At 41.7% G+C, this 24,158-nt stretch overlaps 2 protein-coding genes across 2 annotated transcripts in view; one reads left to right on the plus strand and one right to left on the minus strand.

Annotated features, from left to right (window-relative positions):
* Positions 1-8,938, minus strand: part of CFAP210 (cilia and flagella associated protein 210) — a 30,484-nt gene extending 21,546 nt beyond the window's left edge. The window contains exons 1-2 of the mRNA XM_004601351.2: positions 8,820-8,938; positions 3,920-4,140 (exon numbers count right to left, since the gene is read on the minus strand). Of these exons, the coding sequence (XP_004601408.2) occupies positions 3,920-4,140; positions 8,820-8,883 (285 nt within the window). The 5' untranslated portion in view covers positions 8,884-8,938. The remainder of the gene's footprint in view (positions 1-3,919; positions 4,141-8,819) is intronic.
* A 70-nt stretch (positions 8,939-9,008) lies between these two features.
* PHOSPHO2 (phosphatase, orphan 2) lies at positions 9,009-17,791 on the plus strand. The gene is made up of 4 exons (XM_004601139.2): positions 9,009-9,301; positions 9,842-9,875; positions 12,116-12,291; positions 17,031-17,791. Exon 4 carries the CDS (start codon positions 17,055-17,057, stop codon positions 17,778-17,780), a length of 726 nt encoding a protein of 241 aa, XP_004601196.1. The 5' UTR covers positions 9,009-9,301; positions 9,842-9,875; positions 12,116-12,291; positions 17,031-17,054; the 3' UTR covers positions 17,781-17,791.
* Positions 17,792-24,158: the final 6,367 nt, after the last annotated feature.

Below are 24,158 nucleotides of genomic sequence, written 5' to 3' on the forward strand. Positions count from 1 at the left end.
AATTTGGGTTTTCATTAATAGGAATTATATTTGATTATGTCATTAATAAAACATAAGGTTATACTTGGGCGGGAGTGATAGCACGGCGGTTGGGCGTTCGCCATTCACGCGGCGGACCCAGGTTCAATTCCTCTGCCCCTCTTGGAGAGCCCGGCAAGCTACCGAGAGTATCGAGCCTGCGCGGCAGAGCCTGGCAAGCTACCCGTGCATATTGGATATACCAAAAACAGTAACAATAAGTCTCTCAATGAGAGACATTACAGGTGCCTGCTCGAACAAATCAATGAGCAATGGGATGACAGTGAAGGTTCTTAGAAATTTTTTTTTTGGCTTTGGTTTTGGCTTTTGAGTCACACCTGGCAGTATTCAGGGGTTACTCCTGGGTCTGCACTCAGAAATGACTCCTTGAGGGACGATATGGGATGCCTGGGATTAAAACGCCCTATCCACTGTACTATCGCTTGAGTTCCAATATATTTACAAATTTCTATTGAATTTTAAGGCAAGTAACATATTTACTTGGTCCAAAGTCCCCCAAATTATAAAAATTATATAATTATATGTACAATGAATCTCTCCCTACAATTCTAATTCCTATATAAAATATCCAAAATAATCAATAATATTGGTTTCTTTCATCAACCTTCATAATTATTTTCTACACTTGCAAACATTTACTATTTTTTTCTGAACCAGAGCAATAGTACAGTGGATAGGACACTTGCCTTGCATGCAGCTGACCCAGGTTCAATCCCTGGCACCCCATATGGTCTCTGGTGATCCATGATTGCAAATCCAGGAGTAAGACACTGACAGGTGTGACCCCCAAATCAAAAACATATTATTTTTTCTTCTAATTTCCAGGAACATATTTTACATGTCCTACTCCATCTTGAAGGATCTATGTAGTACTTCATGTTACGGAGATTTGTCTTCTCCTTTATAGGTCATATTTTCAGATCTAAGTAATGTTCTTACTCAGAAGTCCTGAAGATATCCTACTTTACCTAAGCAATTTTACTCTTTATTGTAGGTCTACAAATAATTTCTGTGTAAAAAGGGAGAGGAAAAAGATTCCACTCCCCTCACTTTCTTATGGACACAGGTCTTATTTAAAAATCAAGGTTTTTGGGTTACATATACCCTTGTTTTTTGTTTTTGTTTTTTTTTTGGGTCACACCCGGCAATGCACAGAGGTTATTCCTGGCTCTGCACTCAGGAATCACCCCTGGCGGTACTCAGGGGACCATATGGGATGCTGGGAATTGAACCTGGGTCAGCCACGTGCAAGGCAAACGCCCTACCCGCTGTGCTATTGCTCCAGCCCCACATACACTCTTTTAAGTGTACAGTTTTACAATATATAGTCACATATAGCATATTTTATTTTCAAAAAATTCACTCTATTATCATTAGCTACAACCCCTAATCCCACTTGAACTGTTTTCTCTTTCTATAGTTTAGACTTTTCCAGAATGTTATATACTATATAACTATGGCATCAGTCGTGATATAATTCTTCCCTCATCTAGAAAAATAGAATAAACTAAGGATATTTTGAGTCTTTTTTTAAAAAATTATAGAATCACTGTGAGATAGTTACAAGCTTTTATGTATGGATTACAATCACACAATGATCAAACACCCATCCCCCCACAGTGCACATTCCCCATCACCAATATCCCTGGTATACCTCCCCTTTCCCACCCTCCCCCTGCCTCCACGGCAGACAATATTCCCCATACTCACTCTCTACTTTTGGGCATTATGGCTTGCAAGACAGACACTGAGAGGTCATCATGTTTGGTCCATTATCTACTTTTGGCACACATCTTCCATCCCAACTTATTTTTCCAGCCATTATTTTCTAGTGATCCCTTCTCTATTCCATCTGCCTTCTCCCCTCGGCTTATGAAGCAGGCTTCCAGCTATGGGGCAATCCTCCTGGCCCTTGAGAATACTGAGTCTTAAGCAAAGTACCACAAGTTTTCTATGTCCCTTCCCAAAGATAAACATATAGTGACAAGTAAGGAAACAAGCAATGTTCAAAACCAGAAATGCTTGCTGATATGGCTCAGTGGCAGAGTGCCTGCCTTTCAAGCATGAAACTGTAAATTCAATCCCCAGCACCACTCCATGCACCAAGTGCAATCCCATCAGACTGCCATTTGTGATCCTCAAGAGGCACAATAAAGAATGTGATTTCTGGCACATCGCAACAAAGTATGTGAAAGCACAACAACTAAAGTGAAGGGGAGGGGCGGTTGAGCCCTCCACTCCCTCCAGCAGAAACCTGGCAGCTGAAAACCTCCAGAACCCAATCACTGCCATGCTCACAGCTGGACCCCACAGGCTTGGGTGAGTCTCTTGCATGAATGCATCTGTTGAAAAACTCAGGTATAAAAAAATATAAACGAGTGCTCGAGGAAGGGGGTGATGTGATGTGTTGTTCGAGGGCTCTCGGGGCAGTGCTCGCTCTCTCTCTCTCTCTTGCCACTCGCATTCAGTGCTCTTGAGCCGCTGTGTATGGACCAAACCAGGATGGCTCCTCCTTGTGCTCTCTTCTGTGTGTGCCACTGTGCTCTCTTCTGTCTCTCTATCTCTGACTCTGTCTCTGTAGTCTCTCCTCCGGTCGCTTCCGACCTCTCTGTCTCTGTCATCTCTCCTCTGGTCTCTTCCGATCTCTCTTCTTCTGCTCTCTCTCCGGAGCCTTTCTGCTTCAGTCTCTAGAGCCCCATTCACTCTCACTTCTGACTCTGACTCTGACGGATTCTCACTCGCTTTGTGCTCTTTTTTCCTCTGCTTCTGGCTCCGATGATTCTCTTTCGCCTTGTGCTCTGCTTCTGTGTCTTCTCCCTTACTTCCGTGTCTTCCTTTTTACTTCCCATGAACTGCCTCCAGCATGCACCAAATAAGCTCATTAATCGCCATGATTCAGAGACTCATAAATAAATCTCGAAAGAGATAAGAGAGCTGCAGAGATGCTTCTGGAGTCCAAAGTTACCATCCAGCTAATAATTCAACTCCAATTGTATCACCCCATCAAAATTTTAGAATTTCTGAAGAGCACAACCGCTTTCATAGCTGCATGACATCTCATACTCCATATCACTGACATATCAGGAGTAGCACACCACACTGGATGAGATGTAAAGTAGAAGGCAACCTGTATACAAGGCTGAACCTGTAAACAACAGGTTAATTGTTCTATAAAAGAGCTAAATGACTCCAGGTTGAGATACAATTTTCACACTTTCTTTAAAGGAAATCTGTTTTGATCATTTTTAGTGAATTAATCATAACAAGCAATACAAAATAAATCATTCAGGGCCTACTATTAGAGTGGGAAGGTGCAATGGTGGTGGGATTGGTGTTGGAATACTGAATGTAATAAATCAATATGAACACTTTTATAAAAATAAAATTTTAAAAAGAAGATAAAAATAAAATTAAAAAAAGAAAAAATGTGTTTGAGCCCATGGTTGGAGCAGCAGTGCAGCTAGTAGTTGCATTGCACAGAACCAACCTGGGTTTAATCCCTGGCATTCCATTTGGTCCATACTTCCATCTGCGTACTTCCAGAGTACAGAGACAGGAGTAACTCCTGAGCATCACCAGGCATGGCTCAAGAACCAAAATAAATAAATAAATTGTATGATCCCTGGGAAGCATGATTACCAAGTGGGGGAACACCAAAGTCAAGTGTGTGCTCCAGTCACTGAATGCCACAAAAACACAATTTCCTGGGACTGAAGAGGTAGAAAACACGGTTTAAGGTGCTTGCCTTGTGGCCCTGGCTGACTCCCCCACACTACATATAGTCTCCCCCAAACCCATCGGCACCATCAGGAGTGATCCCTGAGCACAGAGCCAGGAGAAAGCCCTGAGCATGCTGGGTATTCTTTTGGTTAATACTTACTGCAGATGTATTAGTCCAATGTTTTACAACTTCTTGGGATCGAATATGCAATTGTTTTTTTGCTTTCCTTTCTGCACGAAGGCGAGCGGCTTCTCTTGTCAAACTATCAAGGCTGTCTTGAATCCTCTTCCATTCATCATGTGGAATTACAGTGATCTGCTGGAGATCTACTTTGTTAGATAGAGGTGGGTAGCAAACTTGATCTTCATGGTTCTTTATTGCTAATAAAATTTAAAAATAAATATCAAAGACACTCAAGGACAGGTTAAGTTAAATTTTTCTCAGATATTTCTATAATGACATGATATCAGAAACTGTTTCAAATAATTAGTAGCACTGTAGTACTGTCGTCCCGTTGTTTATCGTTTTGCTCGAGCAGGCACCAGTAACGTCACCATTGTGAGATTTCTTACTGTTTTTTGGCATATTGAACAAAATTAACAATTTTAAACAATAGGGTTACCACAGGTAGCTTGCCAGGCTCTGCCATGCAGGTGGGATACTCTCAGTAGCTTGCTGGGCTCTCCGAGAGGGACAGAAGAATCGAACCCGGGTTGGCCGCATGCAAGGCCCTACCAGCTATGCTATCGCTCCAGTCCAAAAAAATAATAGTAAAAATAATTTTACTCTTCTTATTAAGAATAGCTGGAATTAGGTAAAAAATATAGACCTTAAAATAAAATGACAACTATGAATCTTGGTTTGGTTCATTTCTTTACAAGTAAATTTAGGCAAGTGATTTAAATTCTTGGCACCTTGGTACCATCATTTTTAAAGCTGATAATATTACTGATAATACTACAATAAGTTGTTAATTAAGGGACTTTTCAAAGTTAATCAATTGGCCATTAATAAATGGATAACTTTGGGAATGTACATATTTTAGTAATAAAGAATAACTCCTTTAAAACCCCTTCCTCAGGCCAAAGAGATAGTACAGGGGGCAAAGCCCTTGCAATATGGCTAAACCCAGTTCAATCTCCAGCACTCCATAGTTGATCTCTAGAACTTCCAGGAGTGGTCCCTGAGTACAAGGCCAGGAGTAAACCCTAATCACAACCAGGTATGGCATATAAATAAATTCTTTCTAATTAAGCAATAGCAACATAATTTGGAAAGCTAATTCCAGGATAAACCTTATTAGTTTAATAATCTCATTTTAATTGCTAATAATTATTTCCATAAGAAAACGATAGGAGAAAATACCTACTTGAGATTTGGGGGAGGGAGGGGGCACTGGAGCAATAGTACAGTGGACAGGGCATTTGTCTTGCACGCGGCCGACCCAGGTTCAATCCCTAGCATCTCATATGGTTCCCTGGGCACTGCCAGGAGTAATTCCTGAGTGCAGAGCCAGAAGTAACCCCTGAGAATTGCCAGGTGTGACCTCAACCCCCCTGCAAAAAAAAAAAAAAAAGAGATTTTAAGGAAAGATCTCTTTTATTCTCCTATCTGATACATCTAAGGGTGACTTTCAAATTATATACGAGAAGCATAAAGGCCAGGTAGGTAGCCATTGTGTAACCACAAGAAGCAGCAACCTTAGGATGACATTAATGTGAACTGCAAAGAAGAAATGAAAGCAGAACCTGAGACAGTGATGTTTTATTATGGTTTCATTGATGCTATTAGATCAATCCACCATTCTTTTGTACAAGCAACTAAACTGGCTGAATTTTGAGGACCAAAGATGCAGTGTGGCTCTTGTCCTGCAGTGTTGGGAATCAGCAGAGTGCCTCTGTAGGCCTCCAGGGTCACACCTGGTGGTGCTCAAGAGGCTTTGTGGTCCAGAGATCCGAGCCAGGTCATATGCATTCAAGACAAAATCCCTAATCCATGTATTATCTTCCCAGCTCTTGGGCCACGCTCAGGAATGCTCAGAGATTATTCCTGGCTCTGCACTCAGGAATCAGTCCTGCTGGTACTTGGGGTGGTCATATGGGATTGAATGCCGGTTGGCCGCATGCAATACAAGTGCTCTACCCATTGTGCTATGGCTCCAGCATACTGAATTGGTTCTTCATTATATAACTTCAAAACCATCCCAACTTATATAGTGAAACTCATAAAAGCTCTTCTTTAAGAATGCTTCTACCCTTTTAAGTTCTTTTGCTTCCCTTAATGTTTTTGTTTTCGGGCCACACACAGTGGTGCTTAAGGCTTATTCCTGACTCTGCACGCAGGGAACACTTCTGGTGGTTCTTGGGGAGACCCTCTGGGGTGTTAGAAATTGAACCTGGTTGGCTGCATGCTAGGCAAATGTCCTATCCACTGTACTATTGCTCCAGTCCCTCAAACAGAAATTCCTTATTATAAATAGACAATCTTAATCTAGCCATGGTGCTCATGGTAGTTGCTATGATGCTTCTGCAATGCTTGATGGAGTTCATACTCCTAGTTGCAATGCTTGAATATTCTTTTAATCAGTAATTGGAAGGCATTGCATATTTCATTTGTGGTGCTTTAACACATCTATCTTGCTGTGGTTCTTTGGAGAACACACACTGCTGTTGTTGGGGTGCTGGACCGCAGAGTCACTAGGGCCACAAATAGAGTATGTGGGCTCTGGGGATCAAATTCATGACCTCATAACTACAAGATGGGAGCATTTAGAAGAGGTATGCCCCAAAGCTTGGAAACTGGCCTCACATGCTGGGGGAAAAGGCAGCTCAGAGAGAGAAGGGAACATCAAGTGGAGGATCTTGGGAGGACCCACTCAGGTTGGAAGATGTGTGCCGAAAGTAGACCATAGACCAAACATGATGGTCACTCAATACCTCTATTGCAAACTATAACATCCAAAAGGAGAGAGAGCAAAAGGGAATACCCTGCTGCAGAGGCAAGGTGGGGTGGTAGGGGTTGGGGTGGGAGGGATACTGGGAACATTGGTGGAGGAGAATGGGCACTAGTGTAGGGATGGGTAAACGATCACCATATGACTGAAATGCAAACATGAAAGTTCATAAGTTTGTAACCGTAACTCACGGTTATTCATTAATAAAAATAAATAAATAAATAAATAAATACAAATACAAGTTAATAGAAAAAAGATAGGAGCATTTAGTTCATGAACCACCCCCTGGGGACCTATCTCAGTCTCCCCCCTTTCTACAAATCTTCATTGAGTCTAATGATGGAAAACTGGCTGGCTTCCATGTTTACTATGATCTGTTCCTATGTTTACTATGCTTTAAATTCAAAGGATTTTATTGCTCCAAAAGATGTGGCAGGAATGTGAAGACAGTATGAAATCCCAGTTGTCACCATGGCAGCATTAGCTGGGAATGTGTAATTCTAAACAAAAATGGCTTAAACTGATAGAATCCTTGAGATGTCCCATTCCAATTCTATTCCTATTCCAAAACCAGGGGCTGGAGTGATAGTACAGTGGGTAGGGCGCTTGCCTTGTATGCCACCAACCCGGGTTCTATCCCTAACAATCCATACGGTCCCCCAGGCACCGCCAGGAGTAATTCCTGAGTGAAGAGCCAAGAGTAACCCCTGAGCAAAACAAAACAAAACAATTTAAAATTTTATACCAGGCCATCTATGTTACAATACATTATGCACACTCAAAGAATCTACCATAGGGAGAGACCTAATCTTCACTTCAGAGGTGAGAAAATTTGAGACTTTAGGAACTTTTTTCAGAAAATTCAGACTTTGATAGGAACAAAGGAGGAAACAGGCAGGGGAAGATTAGGAATATGACCCTAAAAGAGAGAAAACTAGTTAATGGCGTGCCACAAGAGAGGCCTAGATGGTATCTAATAACCTGGATGACCTAGACTCTGATAATCTATATGACTGAACCCTAGAAAATAATCATCTCAGCATCCTCTCCCTTAGTTTTTTGTGTTTTTTGGGGCCACACCTGGTGATACTCAGATCTTTCTTCTGGCTTAGGGATCACTCCTGGCAGGGCTCAGGGGATCATATGTTGTGTCAGGGATCTAATCTGGGTTGGTTCTGAAGCAAGGCAAGCGCCCTACCCCCTGTGCTATTGCTCCAGTCCTTCTCCCTTGTTTTAATAGCCCACATGCTTGGAACACAACAAAGAAATGCTCACAACCTGCACCCTCACCCCCAACTGTTTTTATGAAAAAGTTATAAAAGGGAATCTATGGATTCTATGGAATCCTTTAAGAGGCCCCTTCCATAACCTGGGAGCTTCCCTGCACTTCTTTCCCTTCTTTTCCCTTCCATTAGTCTTTCCTGAATTTGGCCATTGGATCTCTGATCGCTTGTTCTCAATCTTAACTGCTTGAGGACAAGAACCTGAGCGGCTGTGCCTGCTACATCAACTTCAGGACCTTTTCCAAGACCACCTGCTTAGAGAAGAGCCAAGGCTCTAGAGATCATTAATATTTCCCAAATCCAGTTGATTCACAAAGCTCAACAGCTCAAGAATGTCAGTGAACACTAGGCTGGGAACCGCACTCGGACTGGACCAGCTGATCATCTGGGAGTTTGTGACTTCTTTTCTCCACCCCTATTTTTTTTTCTTTTTGGGTCACACCTGGCGATGCTCAGGGGTTACTCCTGGTTCTGCACTCAGGAATTACTTACCCCTGGCGGTGCTCAGGGGACCATATGGGATGCTGGGAATCGAACCCGGGTCAGCCGCGTGCAAAGCAAACGCCCTACCCGCTGTGCTGTTGCTCCAGCCCCTCCACCCCTATTTTTGTGAAATGTCCCCACCCATTCCCACGTTCCCTTTTTCTCTTTTCCACTCTTTCACCTGAAGACCAGGTGGTCTAATTTGCGCAAAGTCTAAACAGGGTCCTCTTTAGGCTCGAGGCAGCCCATTTCAAAACTCAACTGAAGCACTCACGTGTTCTCTGCTCGGCTCTCTCCCTACCCCGAAGGGCCAGAACCGATCCCTGTACCCCGAGCTCACCCGTGCCTTCCTTCTCCTGCCCGCAGCGCCTTCCGAACCGCACCTGCGTCGCGGACGAGCCCATTGCACTCTAGACTGCAAAAGGCCAAAGCTCCGCTCAGGAGCCCGCGGAAGGTTTGTCCCGCAACGCGCGGTCGCTTAGCAACAGCACCGGAAGTGACGCCCGCGGTCGCCGAGGAACGAGGAAAGCGTCGTCGTCGGCCCGGGCGCTGGAGGCCGGACACTGCGCCTGCGCGGAAGCGGGAGGCCAAGGATTAAATTACGGGACGTTGACTGGGCTGGCGCCGGGCGAGGCCGGGGGACGGAGTCCACGCGTGCGACGCCCGGCTCGGCTACCGATGCCTCTCCTGGGTCCGTGAGGAGTCCCCCGGACCAGGCCCCGATCGGGGGCCCTATCCTCGCCCCAGGCGCTTCTCTAGGGGGACGACCCCCCAACTGCGTCCCGGCATCCCCCTCTCCCCACTTGGGGGCGGACCCGGCAGGTGTGTGGAAGGACGCGGCCTCGGGCGGCCGTTTGCGGCCCTCAGACTTGTGCGTGGGTGGACAGTGGAGGGCGCGGTCCGCGGTGAGCCGTGGTCGTCCACGGACAGCAAAACTTTTTATTTATTTATTTATTTATTTATTTTGAATACTTCGGGCCCGCGGGTTCGACGGGGCTTGGTTTTCTGAAGCTAGGAATGGCCCGGAACCCAGTCAGGCTTGAAGACGTGCTAGCCGTCGGGTTCTGTAGCTGAAGCGGGTGGTGTTTGGGGACCCCCGAGACGGGCGCGGAATCGGAAGTGTGCGGGGCGGCGGCGGCCTCGCCTTCAGGATCCCCCCCCCCCGCCCCCGACTCCCGCCCCCAGGGCGCACGCAGCCCCGCGGGGAAGATTCCGTGACGAGTTTTCTTCGTTCGCTCCGACCCGCACGCTTTCGGCCCGGACTCGCCTTGGCTCCAAACGGAGGGGCGCGAGGTCCTGGGCTGCCCCCGCGCCCCTCACCCCCGGACGTTCTGACGCCTCGTTGTGCTGTTTTTCCTCCAGGTTTTCCATCAGATGTTCCACTGCAATAATGCTGGTAAGCGAGAAAGGATTCACAAGATAATCGTTGGCAGGAATAAGTGTTTTTAAGTGTTTGCTCGGACGACTTTGATGGGTTTTATTTGTTTTGTTTTTGCGGATTTTTTTTTTTTTTTGTGGGGGGAAACGGCTTCCTTAACCTGCCAGTTGCATGTGGTTGGTTAGACAGTGACTGAGCCCAGCCCTTCCCGGTGAGCTTTCGAACCTTCGCCGACCTTAGCTCCTTCCACCCCCCCTTTAAGCTGTGAATTGAAGGTTGTAGACACTTTGAAATGAAACAGCTTATGTGACTGGGGAAACACGTTTTGTGATAGCATCCAGGTGGAAAAAGAAAAGGACAGCGGAAACATCCACAGATCCACAGCCCTTTCCAGAGTGCACATAGATATTTATTTAAAAAAAAAAAGAAGATTCCAGGTTTTCGCACACACAAACACACACACACACACACACACACACAGAGATAGGTTTATGCTGTGGATGGTGCCTTGCTTGTTTATTTGAACGGAGCATCTTTTACTGGCTAAATAAATACTCCATTAGAGGCTATCACATACTTGCCTTTCCACCCTTTTCCACCCCCCCCCACCCTCACCCTGGGTTTTTGGCACACCCAGCGGTGCCTAGGCTTTTTGGCACACCCAGCAGTGCCTAGGCTTACTCCTGGCTGTGTGCTCAGGAGGGAACACCCCTGGCGCACTGGGGGAACCATATTGGGAGGAGAGGGGTTTGAACCTGGATCAGCTGACTGTAAATTTAGCACTTTACCAGCGTGGCTCCTATCACCGACCTCTTACCTAACCAATTCTACCTTCTTGGATGTCACCATCGTTTCTAGTTTTCACTGTTGTGAAAAACACCAGGGTCATTGCTAGACTATGGAAACATTGAAGATATTCTAAATATACATTGCTCTCACTTTTTGCAGACAAAAACTGTTTTGGAGATTTGAACTGGTTTTAAAGTACATTCACATCTTAAAACACACCTTTAGTTGTTGAGAATTTTATTTCAAATTTTTTGAATGTTTATTGACAACAATGTCGTATTTGTTTCACAATTTAAAAAAATAAAAATCGGGTCAGAGCAATTGTAAGATGGGTAGGGTTTTTACCTTGCACACCACTGACACAGGTTTAATTCTTGGCATCCCATATAATCTCCAGAGCACTGCCAGGACTAACCTCTGAGCATCACCAGGTGTCACCCAAAAAGCCAAATAGCACAGCGGTAGGACGTTAGCCTTTCACAGTCGACCCGTGTTTGATTCCTCTGCCCCTCTCGGAGAGCCTGGCAAGTTACCAAGAGTATTCCAACCGTGTGGCAGAGCCTGGCAAGCTACCCATGGCGTATTCGATATGCCAAAACCAGTAAAAATAAGTCTCACAATGAGAGACATTACTAGTGCCCACACGAACAAATTGATGAGCAACGGGATGACAGTGACAGTGATATTATCCACTGTGTAAGAACTTTATTCCCGTGTATTCCTTATTTTATAGTTAATGGTATTTTTTTCCAGTGAAGATTTTATTCCTTTCATTACCACTAGAAATTTTCATTTTTAGTAATTTTATATACAGATTTTTGTCTTTGGGGACCACACTTGATAGTGCTCAGGCCTTGCGGGACCACATGTAGTCCCAGAAATTGAATCTGGGTTGGCTGACTACATGTAAGACAAGAACCCTACCTTCTGTCCAATAGTTCTGACTCTACTTATAAATTTCTATTCCACTATTACTGATATTGTGAGTTTCAGGTGCATCACATTATAATTTGACACTGGGTAGACCACATCATCACCACTTCCAAAATTCTTGTTTCCTTTCATACAGTTGATCTTTTATTATTATTATTATTATTATTATTATTATTATTATTATTATTATTATTATTATTGAATCACCATGAGAACCATTACAAAGCTTTCAGGTTTGAGTATCAGTCATAAAATGATCAAACACCCATCCCTTCACCTGTTCCATGTTCCACCACCAAGAACCCCAGTATAAAAATAATAAATTAAAAAAAAAAAACAGTATACCCTCCACCCTGTCCCACCCCCTCAATTGATCTTCTTGACCTGATTCGTTTACCCCTCTCCCAAAACATTTCCTCTTTGATAATCAGTAATGTTTTCCATATAATAGATGCTTTTCTGATAAAAAAAAAAATAACAGCATGGCTAGAAAACTATTTAAAAGTTTTAAAATATTTTACTTTTATTAATTTTAGGAGTTAAGAAGTCTACAGTGCTTTACTCCAAACCAGAAGATTTTGTTCCCTGCATATAGACTAAGAGTAATGTTGTTTAGAAACTGGCTTGTGTTTAAAACTGAAGATTTTTATAACAGTTTAACCTAAGCTCTGTGCTGAAGTAAGCTCAGTTATTGTGCAGATACTAAAACTGGGTAAGTATTTCAATAGATTAATATTGTGATAAGGGGGTAAAAACTAATAGACAAAGACCTGAAATTAATTTATTTCTGGTTTTTGGACCACATCCAGAAATGTTCAGGTCTTTCTCCTGGCTCTGCACTCAGGGGTCATTTACAACATAAAGTCTTGGCTGACTCGGGGGTCTCTCCGGGGTGCCAGAGATCAAACTTGGTTGGCCATATTCAAGACGAGCTCCCTATCTGCTGTACTATTGCTCAGACCTAAATAAAACTTTAGAATAGAAATTAATAGCCAGCTTTGAAACTAACTTCTAGATCATGGTACATTGTCTTATTGTTGCAGCACCTTAGATCACACTTGTGATTATGATACATCTTATTTTGAGGTCAATTGTTTAGAAATTTTGGTAGTATGTGGTTAATTAAGTCTAGCTTTTAGGCAGTTTCCAGTTGTAGGCAATAGTTAATAACTATTTTGAGATTTAAAAAAAAGTTTCAAAGTTTTGGTAATTATATATATTTTTAAAAGTCATTTTTAATTCATTAATTTGGGGCTGATATGGCTAAAATTTAGAGTCTCATACCTATGAAGTGTGAACTCTGCTACTGAGCTACAACTCAGCCCTCCACAAATATGCATGAATTTAGAATCCTTGAAAAGCATGTTTAATTTAAAATGTGCTTAAGGGCTAGAGCAATAGTTCAGTGGGTAGGGCTGTCAGTGCTCAGGGGACCACATGGGATACAAGAGAATCAAACCTGGGTCAGCCACATGCAAGGCAAATGCTCTAGTTGCATGCAGCAGACTTGGGTTCAATTCCCAACACCACATACAGTTACCCAAGCCCGCCAGGTCTGATCGGTGAGTGCAAAGCCAGGGATAAGCCCTAAGCATCGCTGGTGTGACCTTAAAACAAAACAAAACAATTTTAAAAATCAAATGTGCCTTAGGGGGCCAGAGATAGAGTTCAGAGGTAGAGCACTTTTTGTTTTGTTTTTGTTTGTGGACCACACCAAGCGAAGCTCAGAGGTTACTCCTTGCTCTGCACTCAGAAATTACGTTTGGCAATGTTCAGGGAACCATATAGTATGCTGGGAGTCAAACCCAAGTTGGCCTCGTGCAAGGCAAGTGCCCTACCCATTGTACTATGGCCCCTTGACTTGCTTGGCATTTGTGAGGTCCTGGATTTAATCCCTGGCAGAGAAAAAAAAAAATGTGCTTAATGTTGCCTGAGAAATAGAACAAAGGGCTGGAGCACATATTTGGCATGGACAAGATACAGTTAATTCCTAGCAGCACATATACCCCTGAGAGCCACATGGTGTAACTTGCCACAGTGGCCCCAAGCATCTCTGGGCCTGAGCAACACAGTGACTGAGCCAAAGGGGGTAAGGGCCACCAGTTCTGAGCATTCAACCATTTACCCGTCACAGATAAAACAAAAGTGCTCTGCCACTGAAAGCACACTTGGTAGATTATGATATGGGTAACAGAGAATGCACTGAGAATATTTTTATATGAGTCACAGCCTTGTTCTCATCCTTCAACTACTAAGTATTTATTGTTATAAGCCAGATGGCACATATAATTAAAAAACCATATTTTCCATTTTTAGTTGATCTCTTTTATTTTTCTTTGTTTTGAGGACATACCTAGCTCTAGCTCAGGACTCATACTTAGCAGTGCTCAGGGCCTATATGTAGTACCGGGGGTCAAACTGGGGATGGCCATGTACAAGGCAAGTGCCTTAACCTCTGTACTATCCCATGTTCTATTTTGGACTTTTTTTAGAAGCGCAGAATAGTTAAAAGGTAGAACTCACAGATGCTCTGTTGTTAGTACATACTTTTATGAGATTAATTAATATTTTCAGGTATTGTCAGTGCAGTGACTAAGGGTCACAAACGCACACACATGCCTTGTAATGTTCCCACAGTTTTTGATCTTGGTACATGCTGGAGTCTCGTGTGTTTTTGCTGTGCTTGCATACTTGGCTGCAGTACAACTACAGGTTGCACTCCTTTTATTTTGTGGTACTTTTTGGCTGGCCACACACTAACACCTAGTTGTGATGTAGTTGCAAATTTCTTGTATTCAGGAATCTTAATCAGTTGAGCCAACAAGCACCAAAAGACATTGAATGGGAAGTTGAGGGTGGTACTGGGGGCTAGCATTGAACTGTGTGACCTTGGCTGGGTATTCCAGGAATGTCCTTGGACATCCCTAATAACTATTTAGGAGGCTCTCCCGCCCCCTAACCTGAAAAAAAAAAATCCACCTTTGACATTTTCTATTTGTTTTGGGTTTTTGGACCACAATTGGCTTAGTGTTCATGCCCAGCCATACTTCAGGGACCATATAGATATGTGGTGCCAAGAACTTAATCTGAGCCTCTGATATGGAAGGCAGGTATGCCAGCCCTTTTAGTTGTCTCCCTTGCCTAGCTCTGCCACTTCTTTTGTTTTTTAACCCACTGTACTCTCCCCAGCCCAACTGTTTAAAATTGAATATTATTACTTTTTGTATTTGAGCCATACCTGGCAGTGCTCAAGAGCTTATTCCTGGCTTTGTGCTGAGGAGTGACCCCTACCAGCTCTACCAGTTTATTTTGATGTGGTGGGGGAGCACACCTGATGATACTCGGGGATTAGTGGCTCTTTACTCAGGAATTCTGTCAGTGCTCAGGGGACCACATGGGATACAAGGGAATCAAACCTGGGTCAGCCACATGCAAGGCAAATGCTCTAGTTGCTGTACCATCACTCCAGCCCCAATATTAGGGATCTTTAAAAAATTTATTCTCTTAAAAATTATTCTGTGTATACATACTTATAACTTGTCCTAGTTACATAATTCTGGGTATTTTTTGTTAGTTTTGGTTTGGTTTTGGGCCACAGTTGGTTATGCTCAAGGGTTACTCCTGGTTCTGCACTCAGGAATAACACCTAGTAGTGCTCGGGGAATTATATGGGATGCCGAGAATCAAATCCAGGTTGACTGTATGCAAGGCAGGTGCCCTGCCTGCTGTATTATTGCTCCAGCCACGTTACTTCTCTTTTTTTTCACATGATACTTTCTACTATTAATTGATAATAGTCATCATTATCATTGAATGAAAACAGACCTGTAATATGTGATTACATGTATATTTTTATCTCCAGATTATGTGGCACAGCAGAATAAACTAGAGAAAATAGAAATGTGAAAATTGTTAACAAAAGCTACTTTTGGTAGAAATAAGTTGACCTTATGTAGATCATAAAGTAATCATTTAGTTATAAATTGGCACTAGCATTATAAATTCAGACTAACTACTCTTATTTATTTATTTTGGTTTTTTGAGCCACACCTGGCAATGCTCAAGGGTTAATCCAGGTTCACTTGGGAATTACTCCTGATGGTGCTCACAGGACCATATGGGATACCCAATCAGATCCAGTTTGGCTGTGTAAAAGGCTAGGACCCTACCCTGTGTACCATTGCTTTGGCCCCGAAGCTAACTATTTTTTTAAAAACTTAAATTTTTCAAGATTTTGTCTTATGTTAGATTTAGCTAATTTTGGTTAATACACAGAAGTTTTATGTTGTAAATGACACTTATTTGATCTGATAATTATTTAATTATTTTAAATAATTGATTATGGTTGACAATTTGAAGATAATTAAATGATTAGCTTTCTTAAAAATTTTTGTTGTATACCATGGACTGGAGCAATAGCACAGTGGGTAGGGTGTTTGCCTTAAACGTGGCTGACCCGGGTTCGATTCCTCCATCTCTCTTGGAGAGCCTGGCAAGCTACCAAGAGTATCCCGCCTGAATGGCAGAGCCTGGCAAGCTACCCGTGGCATATTCAATATGCCAAAAACAGTAACAACAAGTCTCACAATGGAGACGTTATTGGTGCCTGCTCGAGCAAATCGATGAACAGTGGTACGACAGTGCTACAGTGCAGTGCTACCCTTTCCAAATGAGACTGTAGAAAAATAATTGTTTCAATACTTCTCTCCTTGGATAGCCCAATAGTCAAGGACTTATCTCCTCAATAATTAAATAATATTGTGAATATCCTGTTTTCCATTTACCTAAAGTACTCAAAATGAACTAAGCTTCCAGGGTACAAGTGCTTAATTAAGTTGTAATCTTTTTGTTTGTTTTTGTTTGGAGGTAATACCCAAAGGTATTCAAGGCTTACTCCTGGTGGGGTGGAGAGATAGTCTAGTGGGTAGACTAGGTCTCAGTTCCTGCCACCCCATATGGTCCCCCAGCACCACCAGGAATAATTCCTGAGTACAGAGCCAGGAGTTACCTCTGAGCACCACTGGGTGTGGCCAAAAAAATGTCTTAACTCCTGTCTCAGGGGATCACTCCAGGGATCAAACCCAGGTCTTTTTTCATACTGGGGATCAACCCAGGGCTTTAACCTCTAGCACACAAGGCATGCATTCTACCAATGAGCTATATCCCTAGTCCATAAAAATGCTTAATTAGGGGCTGGACTGATAGCACAGTGGATAGGGTGTTTGCCTTGCAGGCAGTTGACCCGGGTTTGATTCCCAGTATCCCATATGGTCCCCAGAGCACCGCCAGGAGTAATTCCTGAGTGCATAGCCAGGAGTAACCTCTGTACATCGCCGGGTGTTACCCAAAAAGAAAAAAAAAACTTAATTATTTTAACTTGCATTACTGTTGTTTAGGAAAATAGATATATAAAACACTATGTTTAGGGAATAATATTTTTTCTTTTTTCAGGGTAACTCAAATCTTTCTGGAACCATGAAGATTTTGCTGGCTTTTGATTTTGACAATACAATCATAGATGAAAACAGTGATACCTGGATAATACAGTGTGCTCCAGAGAAAAAACTTCCTAATGACCTACAGAATTCTTATAAAAAGGGATTTTGGACAGAATTTATGGGTAGAGTCTTTAAATATTTGGGAGATCAAGGTATAAGAGAAGAAGAAATGAAAAGAGCAGTGACGTCAATGTCTTTCACTCCGGGGATGGTGGAACTTTTTAACTTTATAAGAAAAAATAAGGATAAATTTGACTGCATCATTATTTCAGATTCAAATTCAGTCTTCATAGATTGGGTTTTAGAAGCTGCAGTTTTTCTTGATGTGTTTGATAAAGTATTTACAAATCCAGCAGCTTTTGATGGTAATGGTTATCTCATTGTGGAAAATTATCATGCTCATTCTTGCAAAAGGTGCCCAAAGAATCTCTGCAAAAATGTAGTTTTGGAAGAATTTATAGATAAACAGTTAAAACAGGGAGTGAATTATGCCCACATTGTTTATATAGGAGATGGTGGAAATGATCTCTGTCCAGTAACCTTTTTAAAGAAGAATGATATTGCCATGCCACGGAGAGGATATACTCTACAGAAAACTCTTACCATGATGTCTCAGAATCTTGAACCTATGGAATATTCTGTTGAAACTTGGTCTTCGGGTGTTGAAATAATTTCTCATTTACAATTTCTAATAAAGGAATAATATGCCAACAACTGAAATGTCTTATCAGTTAAAATTAAATGCAAGAGCTTAAAACTAAAATTCAGAGGCCAGAGAGATGGCTCAGCTGGCTGAAGTGCATGCAGCTCACCTGGCTTTATTGCCAGCACCACGTGGTCCTCACCCCCCACCTCCATGACTAGCTCCCAAGCACATAGCATTGAGTAGTCCCAAAGAACCACTGGATGTGGCCCGCTCCAAAATACACACAAAAGTCTAAAGCCCTAATTACCATTGGCTTAAAGCAAAGATTTTTTTAAAAATTAAAAAATAACCTCCGTTTCTGGCTTTATTGAGATGTAATTGACATACGAGCACTGTGTAAGTTTGATGCTTTCATGTATACTGAGAAATTATTACTGTTTAGTTAGCATCCTTCAACTTAACAGCTATAAAAAAAAAAAGCAAAGATTTTTGTCTTTGTTTGAAAGACTAATAGAAGTACCTTAAAACTGCTATACTGCTCTGCTATTAAGCACTTCATGCTTCCTCATGATCCAAAATGCTGTTAAGGCTTTGGCCACCAATATTCTAGCCAAGAGTTGGAAATGTGGCTCAGTGACAAATCTCTGCCTCCCATGCATGAGGCCTTGGTTTGATCCTAAGTACTTTAAAAAAAAAAAAAGATAAATTATATTTTTTAAGTTATATTTTTAAATTATAGAAAAAATAGTCATTTTTCTTAATTATAAGTTATATTAATACTCTCTAGTAGATATAACTACTGTATACAGTAGTTACAGATCTTAAAAACTTATCTGCATGCTTTATTTACATTCTAAAAGTTCCCAAATGCATATCATATTCTACTCCCTAAATCAGTGCTTAAGATATCTTAAAGAAAGGGACTTGGGGGTGTCCAGAATGGTAGTACAATGGTTAAGAGTGTTTGCCTTTCAGGTGGCCGACCCAGATTCTATCCCTGGCATCCCATATGGTCCCCCAAGCACTGCCAGGAGTGCAGAGCCAGGAATAACCCTTGAACATCACTTGATGTGACCCAAAAAAGAAAAAGGGGATAGGGATTGGAGGATTGAATATTTGTCCAAGTTTCTTCTTAATTTTAAACTTTACTTTTAAGAAAGGAAAATTAAAATGTTCTTTTTAAAATTTTTACTAGCATCATAGACTCTAACCTCCAGTTTGGTAGTTTAATGCGTGTTTTAACTATTTGGCAGGGCAGTCTTGAATGATATAATATGTAATTTATAAGAATACATGACATTTAAGAGACAAGGATATTTACAAAATGCAAATAGATATGATTCCATGCTAATTTCTAGACTCAATATCTGAGTCATGTATCTATTATATAAAAATATGAGGAGTGAGGGATATAGCTCAGTGGTAGAGCATGTGTCTCATGAGAGCTTGGGTTCAATAACCAGAAACACCAAAAAAAATTAGAATTTTCTCTTCTGAATCATGGGAAACCTCCAGAAATAAATTCAATATAATTTAACAGGAAAAATGTTATTTTTCCAAGTTGAAAAAGTAAATTTTATTTAATAGTTTTTAATATTTATTAAGTTGAAGCACAATTTTTAAATAGTTGATTACTTCTGTATATGTTGAGGCCAGTAACAAATTATAGAAGTAAAAACCATGATTGAAGTTATGACAGACCATGTAATTAGGAGTAAATCTTCTATAAGAATGAGCCTAAAGAGGGCCAGCGTTATAGTACAGCAGGTAGGGCATTTGCCTTGCATGCGGCCGACCCGGGTTCAATCCCCGACATCCCATATGGCCCTCCAAGCACCACCAGGAGTAATTCCTGAGTGCAGTGCCTGGAGTAACCCCTGAGCATTGCTGGGTGTGACCAAAAAAGCATAAATAAATAAATAAATAAATAAATAAATAAGCCTAAAGAGATCAGAATAGGGTGCTTGCTTTATACAGGGCAGATTCGATCTTGGCATCCAATAGGGTCCCCAGAGCACCACCAGTAGTGATTTCTGAGAATAGAGCCAGGAGTAACCCCCAAGCAATCCCAAGTATAGCTAAAAAACAAAAAACAAAACAAAAAAGAGTCATCAGACTAGATCAAGCTGAAGATATATAAGTACTGGTAGAAACAAATATAAATTCTCTTAGGAAGTTAACGTACTTGTTACTGTAATAAGTCTCTACAATGGCACCCCTTGTTCCCTGCATCCTAATGCTGTGTGTGTATGTATGTATGTATATATATATATATATATATATGTATATGGAAGTAACATAGATATAAAAACATAGTTAAAAACAGTAACGATACGTCTCATTCCCCTGACCCTGAAAGATCGTCCAATTATTGGGAAAGACGAATAAGGAGAGGCTGCTAAAATCTCAGGGCTGTGACCCAGCAATACCACTCCTGGGAATATATCCTGGAGAGGCAAAAAGGTATAGTAAAGTGACATCTGCATTTGTATATTCATTGCAGCACTGTTTACAATAGCCAAAATCTGGAAAAAACCAGAGTGCTCAAAAACAGATGACTGGGGGACTGGGGAGGCAGGAGGGGGCGGGAGGTATAATGGGGTGGTTGGTGATGGAATATGGGCACTGGTGAAGGGAAGGGTGTTTGAGTATTGTATAACTGACATAATCCTAAGAGAACTATGTAACCCTCCACATGGTGATTCAATAAAATTTATAAACAAACAAACAAAAAACAGATGACTGGTTAAAGAAACTTTGGTACATCTACACAATGGAATACTATGCAGCTGTTAGAAAAGATGAAGTCGTGAAATTTGCATATAAGTGGATCAACATGAAAAGTATGTTAAGTGAAGTGAGTCAGAAAGAGAGAGACATAGAAAGATTGCACTCATCTGTGGAATATAAAATAACAGTGGGAGACTAACACTCAAGAGCTGTAGAGATAAGGACCAGTAGGTCTGCCCCACAGTTTCGAAACTGGCCTCAGATGCCGGGGGAAAAGGCAGCTCAGATAGAGAAGGGAACACCAAGTAGAGGATGTTGAGAGGACCCATTCAGGTTGGAAGATGCGAACTGAAAGTAGACTATAGACCGAACATGAAGACCACTCAATACTTCTATTGCAAACTACAACACCCAACAGGAGAAAGAACAAAAGGGAATGCCCTGCTGCAGAGGCAGGGTGGGGTGGTGGGGGATGGGGTGGGGGTGGTGGGAGGGATACTGGGATCATTGGTGGAGGTGAATTGGCACTGGTGGAGGGATGGGTAAATGATCACTGTATGAGTGGAATACAAACACAAAAGTTCATAAGTTTGTAACTGTACATCACAGTGATTCTCTAATAATTTTTTTTTTTTGCTTTTTGGGTCACACCTGGCGATGCACAGGGGTTACTTCTGGCTCTGCACTCAGGAATTACTCCTGGCGGTGCTCAGGGGACCATATGGGATGCTGGGATTTGAACCCGGGTCGGCCGCGTGCAAGGCAAACGCCCTACCCACTGTGCTATCGCTTCAGCCCCTCTAATAAAATTAAAAAAAACATGAATAAATACATTTGCTGCCCCCCCAAAAAAAAAATCTCAGGGCTGAGAGGAATAGAGACGTTACTGGTGCCCGCTTGAGTAAATCGACGAACAATGGGATGATAGTAATACAGTGACGAAAGTAATCCAATCATGCTGCAAAGATAATAGGATGTATGTGATTATATTAACATAGCTATACTAGGTCTGATACAGGTCTTGCTGAGGAAATCTCTCATTGATTTTGAAGAAGCAAGTTGCCAGTTTGTGAAATGACCTCTAGAAAATACCAAAGGCTGGAAACTAAAGACTTTTTTCTGTTCTTTTGGTCTGCAAGGAACTAAGTTCTGTCACCGTGTGAACTTGGAAATTGATTTTTTTCATTGTTGTTTTTGGGTCACACCTGATGGTGCTCAGCAGTCACTCCTGGCAGGGCTCATCTGAGCATATAGGGTTCCGGGAATCAAACCCAGGTCGGCCACATGCAGGGCAAATGGCATACCCACTGTACTGTTCTGTACTTGGCCCCAGTGATTTTTGCTTAATGGAACCTCAACTAAGACCTTAACTTGGACTAATACTCTGATTGCAGCCTTGTCACATGACCCTAGCTGAGCTGTGTTTAAACTCCTGCCCCAGAAAACCCTTGAGATAATAAATGTGTGCAGTTTAAGATGCTAAATTTGTGATAATGATTCTATGTTGCAGCAGAAAGCTAAATCAGTAGGTCTCAAAATAAATCTGTGAACAGTTTTGCAAGTACATTGTAGGGCACACAATTAAAAAACAACAAAAAATATGAGCAAATCCCACTAGGAGCTCTTATTCAAAACAGACCTTTAGGACTTGCATGTATTGGAGTATTGTGATATAAACTAAGTTCATGAGAATTTTGACTAAGTTGAAAAACATACAGGGATAGAGTGGTAATACAGAGAGTAGGGCAGTTGCCTTGCACACAGCCAACAGGATTCTATCCCCTGCATCTCATATGGTCCCCCAAGCACCTGTAGGAGTAAGTCCTAAGTATTTTTGGGTATGACCCCTCCCCAAAGGAAATTTTTATATAAACAATATATGAATACTAGATCTAAAGATTACCATGACAGAATCTTGATGGATAGACTTGACACTAAAATAAGTATAGCTGAAGAGAAGAGTGAACACAAATCAGCAGAAAATATTCAAAATGATGCAGAAAGATAAAATAATGAAAATATAGCAGTTAAGAGAGATGAAAGATCCTTGTAGGAAAATGGGGTCTCTGAAGGAGAGAAGAAAGAAAATGAAATGAGCAGCATTTTAAGAGATAATGGCTGAACTACAAAATTGTGGGAAAACATGAAGCCAGAGTCAAGAGCACTTAAGAATAACAAACAATATAAACAATCAAATGAATTCACAACATAATTCACATTGTAAACTGCTGATAACCAAAGATGGAAAAAGTATAAAAGTATAAAAGTATAAAAGTCAGATTAGAAAGGATTATTTTGAAAGGATTAACAAACCCAAAAGAAGGCATTGTCTTCTTTCTTAAATGTTTGATAGAATTCAACTGTGGGGGTCTGGAGAGAGTACAGCGGGTAGGGTAATTGCCTTGCACGTGGCTGACCTAGATTATTCGATTCCCGGGATCCCATACAGTCACCCCAAGAAATGTCAGTAGTAATTCCTGAGTGCAGAGCCAGGAGTAAGCCCTGGGCACTGCCAGTTGTGACCCCTCCCCACGAAAAGAAAAAAAAAGACAACAAATAAAGAATTCAACAGTTGGGGTCATTTAGACCTGGATTTTTCTTTGTTGGAGGGGTTTGTATATTTGCCAGGGATTGGACAGAGAGCCTCATATGTAAAGTATGTGTAATGCCTCAGATCTACATTCTGTCTCCTACTAAAAGAGTTTTACCAATTCAATTTCTCTTAAGCTTCATTACTTTTCTCATATTTCTGTTGGTCAGGACTTCAGGAGGGCTGAACTGGGTAGTTTTGATTCTAGTATTTAATTCTAGTAATTTTGTTTCTCAAATGGGTCAAGATATGGGCCATGGTTATAGTCACAGAAGTCTGATGGGTTGAGTGATCTGTCTGAAGGTGGTTCACTCAGGGTTTTAGTCAGAGGCCTCAGGTTCTCACTGATTGGTATCAGGAAATCTCAGTTTATTTCTGGTTGTTGAAAAGCGGTCCTAATTTTCCACTAGATCAGCCTCTTCAAAAAGTTTATTGAATGTCACAAAGTCATTATTTCTAGAACAAGGATTCAAATGCTTATCTTGGTTGAATCTCACACACTACCCTGGTTGGACCCCTTGCACCCCATATGGTTTCCACAATTCAACCTGGAGTGATTCCTGAGCACACACCCAGGAGTAATCACTAAGCATGCTGGGTATGATCTAACCCTCCCTCCTCGGTGGAAAAAAAAAAGAAAAAAAGCACATGATTTTCCATCAAGTGAGCAATACAAGAGAAAGGGCAAAGAGGAAACCAAAAAGTCTTTTGAAAACTAGTTCTGGAACTGATTGGATTTTAAATTTCAAATCCAAGTGGAATTGAAAAGTCTTCCAGCTCTTTATGAACTTCAGGAATCATTTCATTTCATACTTCCTAAGGTCAGTCGGTGCCCAAACTTAGGAAGATTTGCCCTATTCATGTGTAGCATCATATTCAAACTCAGACTCAAGGGAACATCATCTCTGTAGACTGAAATTCTAATTCAGTTCTTTCCCATCTAGAATCAGAACTGAATTGTATACTCTGCATTACTGAGTACACAATTTGTGCTCCCCACCAAGTGAGTTCCATCACCTCCACAAGTGAGATCATGGTGGTTGGTATGACACTCCCCTGGCTGCTCTTACAGCTGGTAAGTGTCTCCAGACAGAAACAGTTACTCTCTGTGAGGG

This window comes from Sorex araneus, chromosome X, assembly GCF_027595985.1.
Source record: "Sorex araneus isolate mSorAra2 chromosome X, mSorAra2.pri, whole genome shotgun sequence".
Classification (NCBI taxonomy): domain Eukaryota; kingdom Metazoa; phylum Chordata; class Mammalia; order Eulipotyphla; family Soricidae; genus Sorex; species Sorex araneus.

Bases quoted from the DNA above. Each gene is read 5' to 3' on its own strand.
- PHOSPHO2 (XM_004601139.2), top strand. From the start codon at position 17,055: ATGAAGATTTTGCTGGCTTTTGATTTTGACAATACAATCATAGATGAA.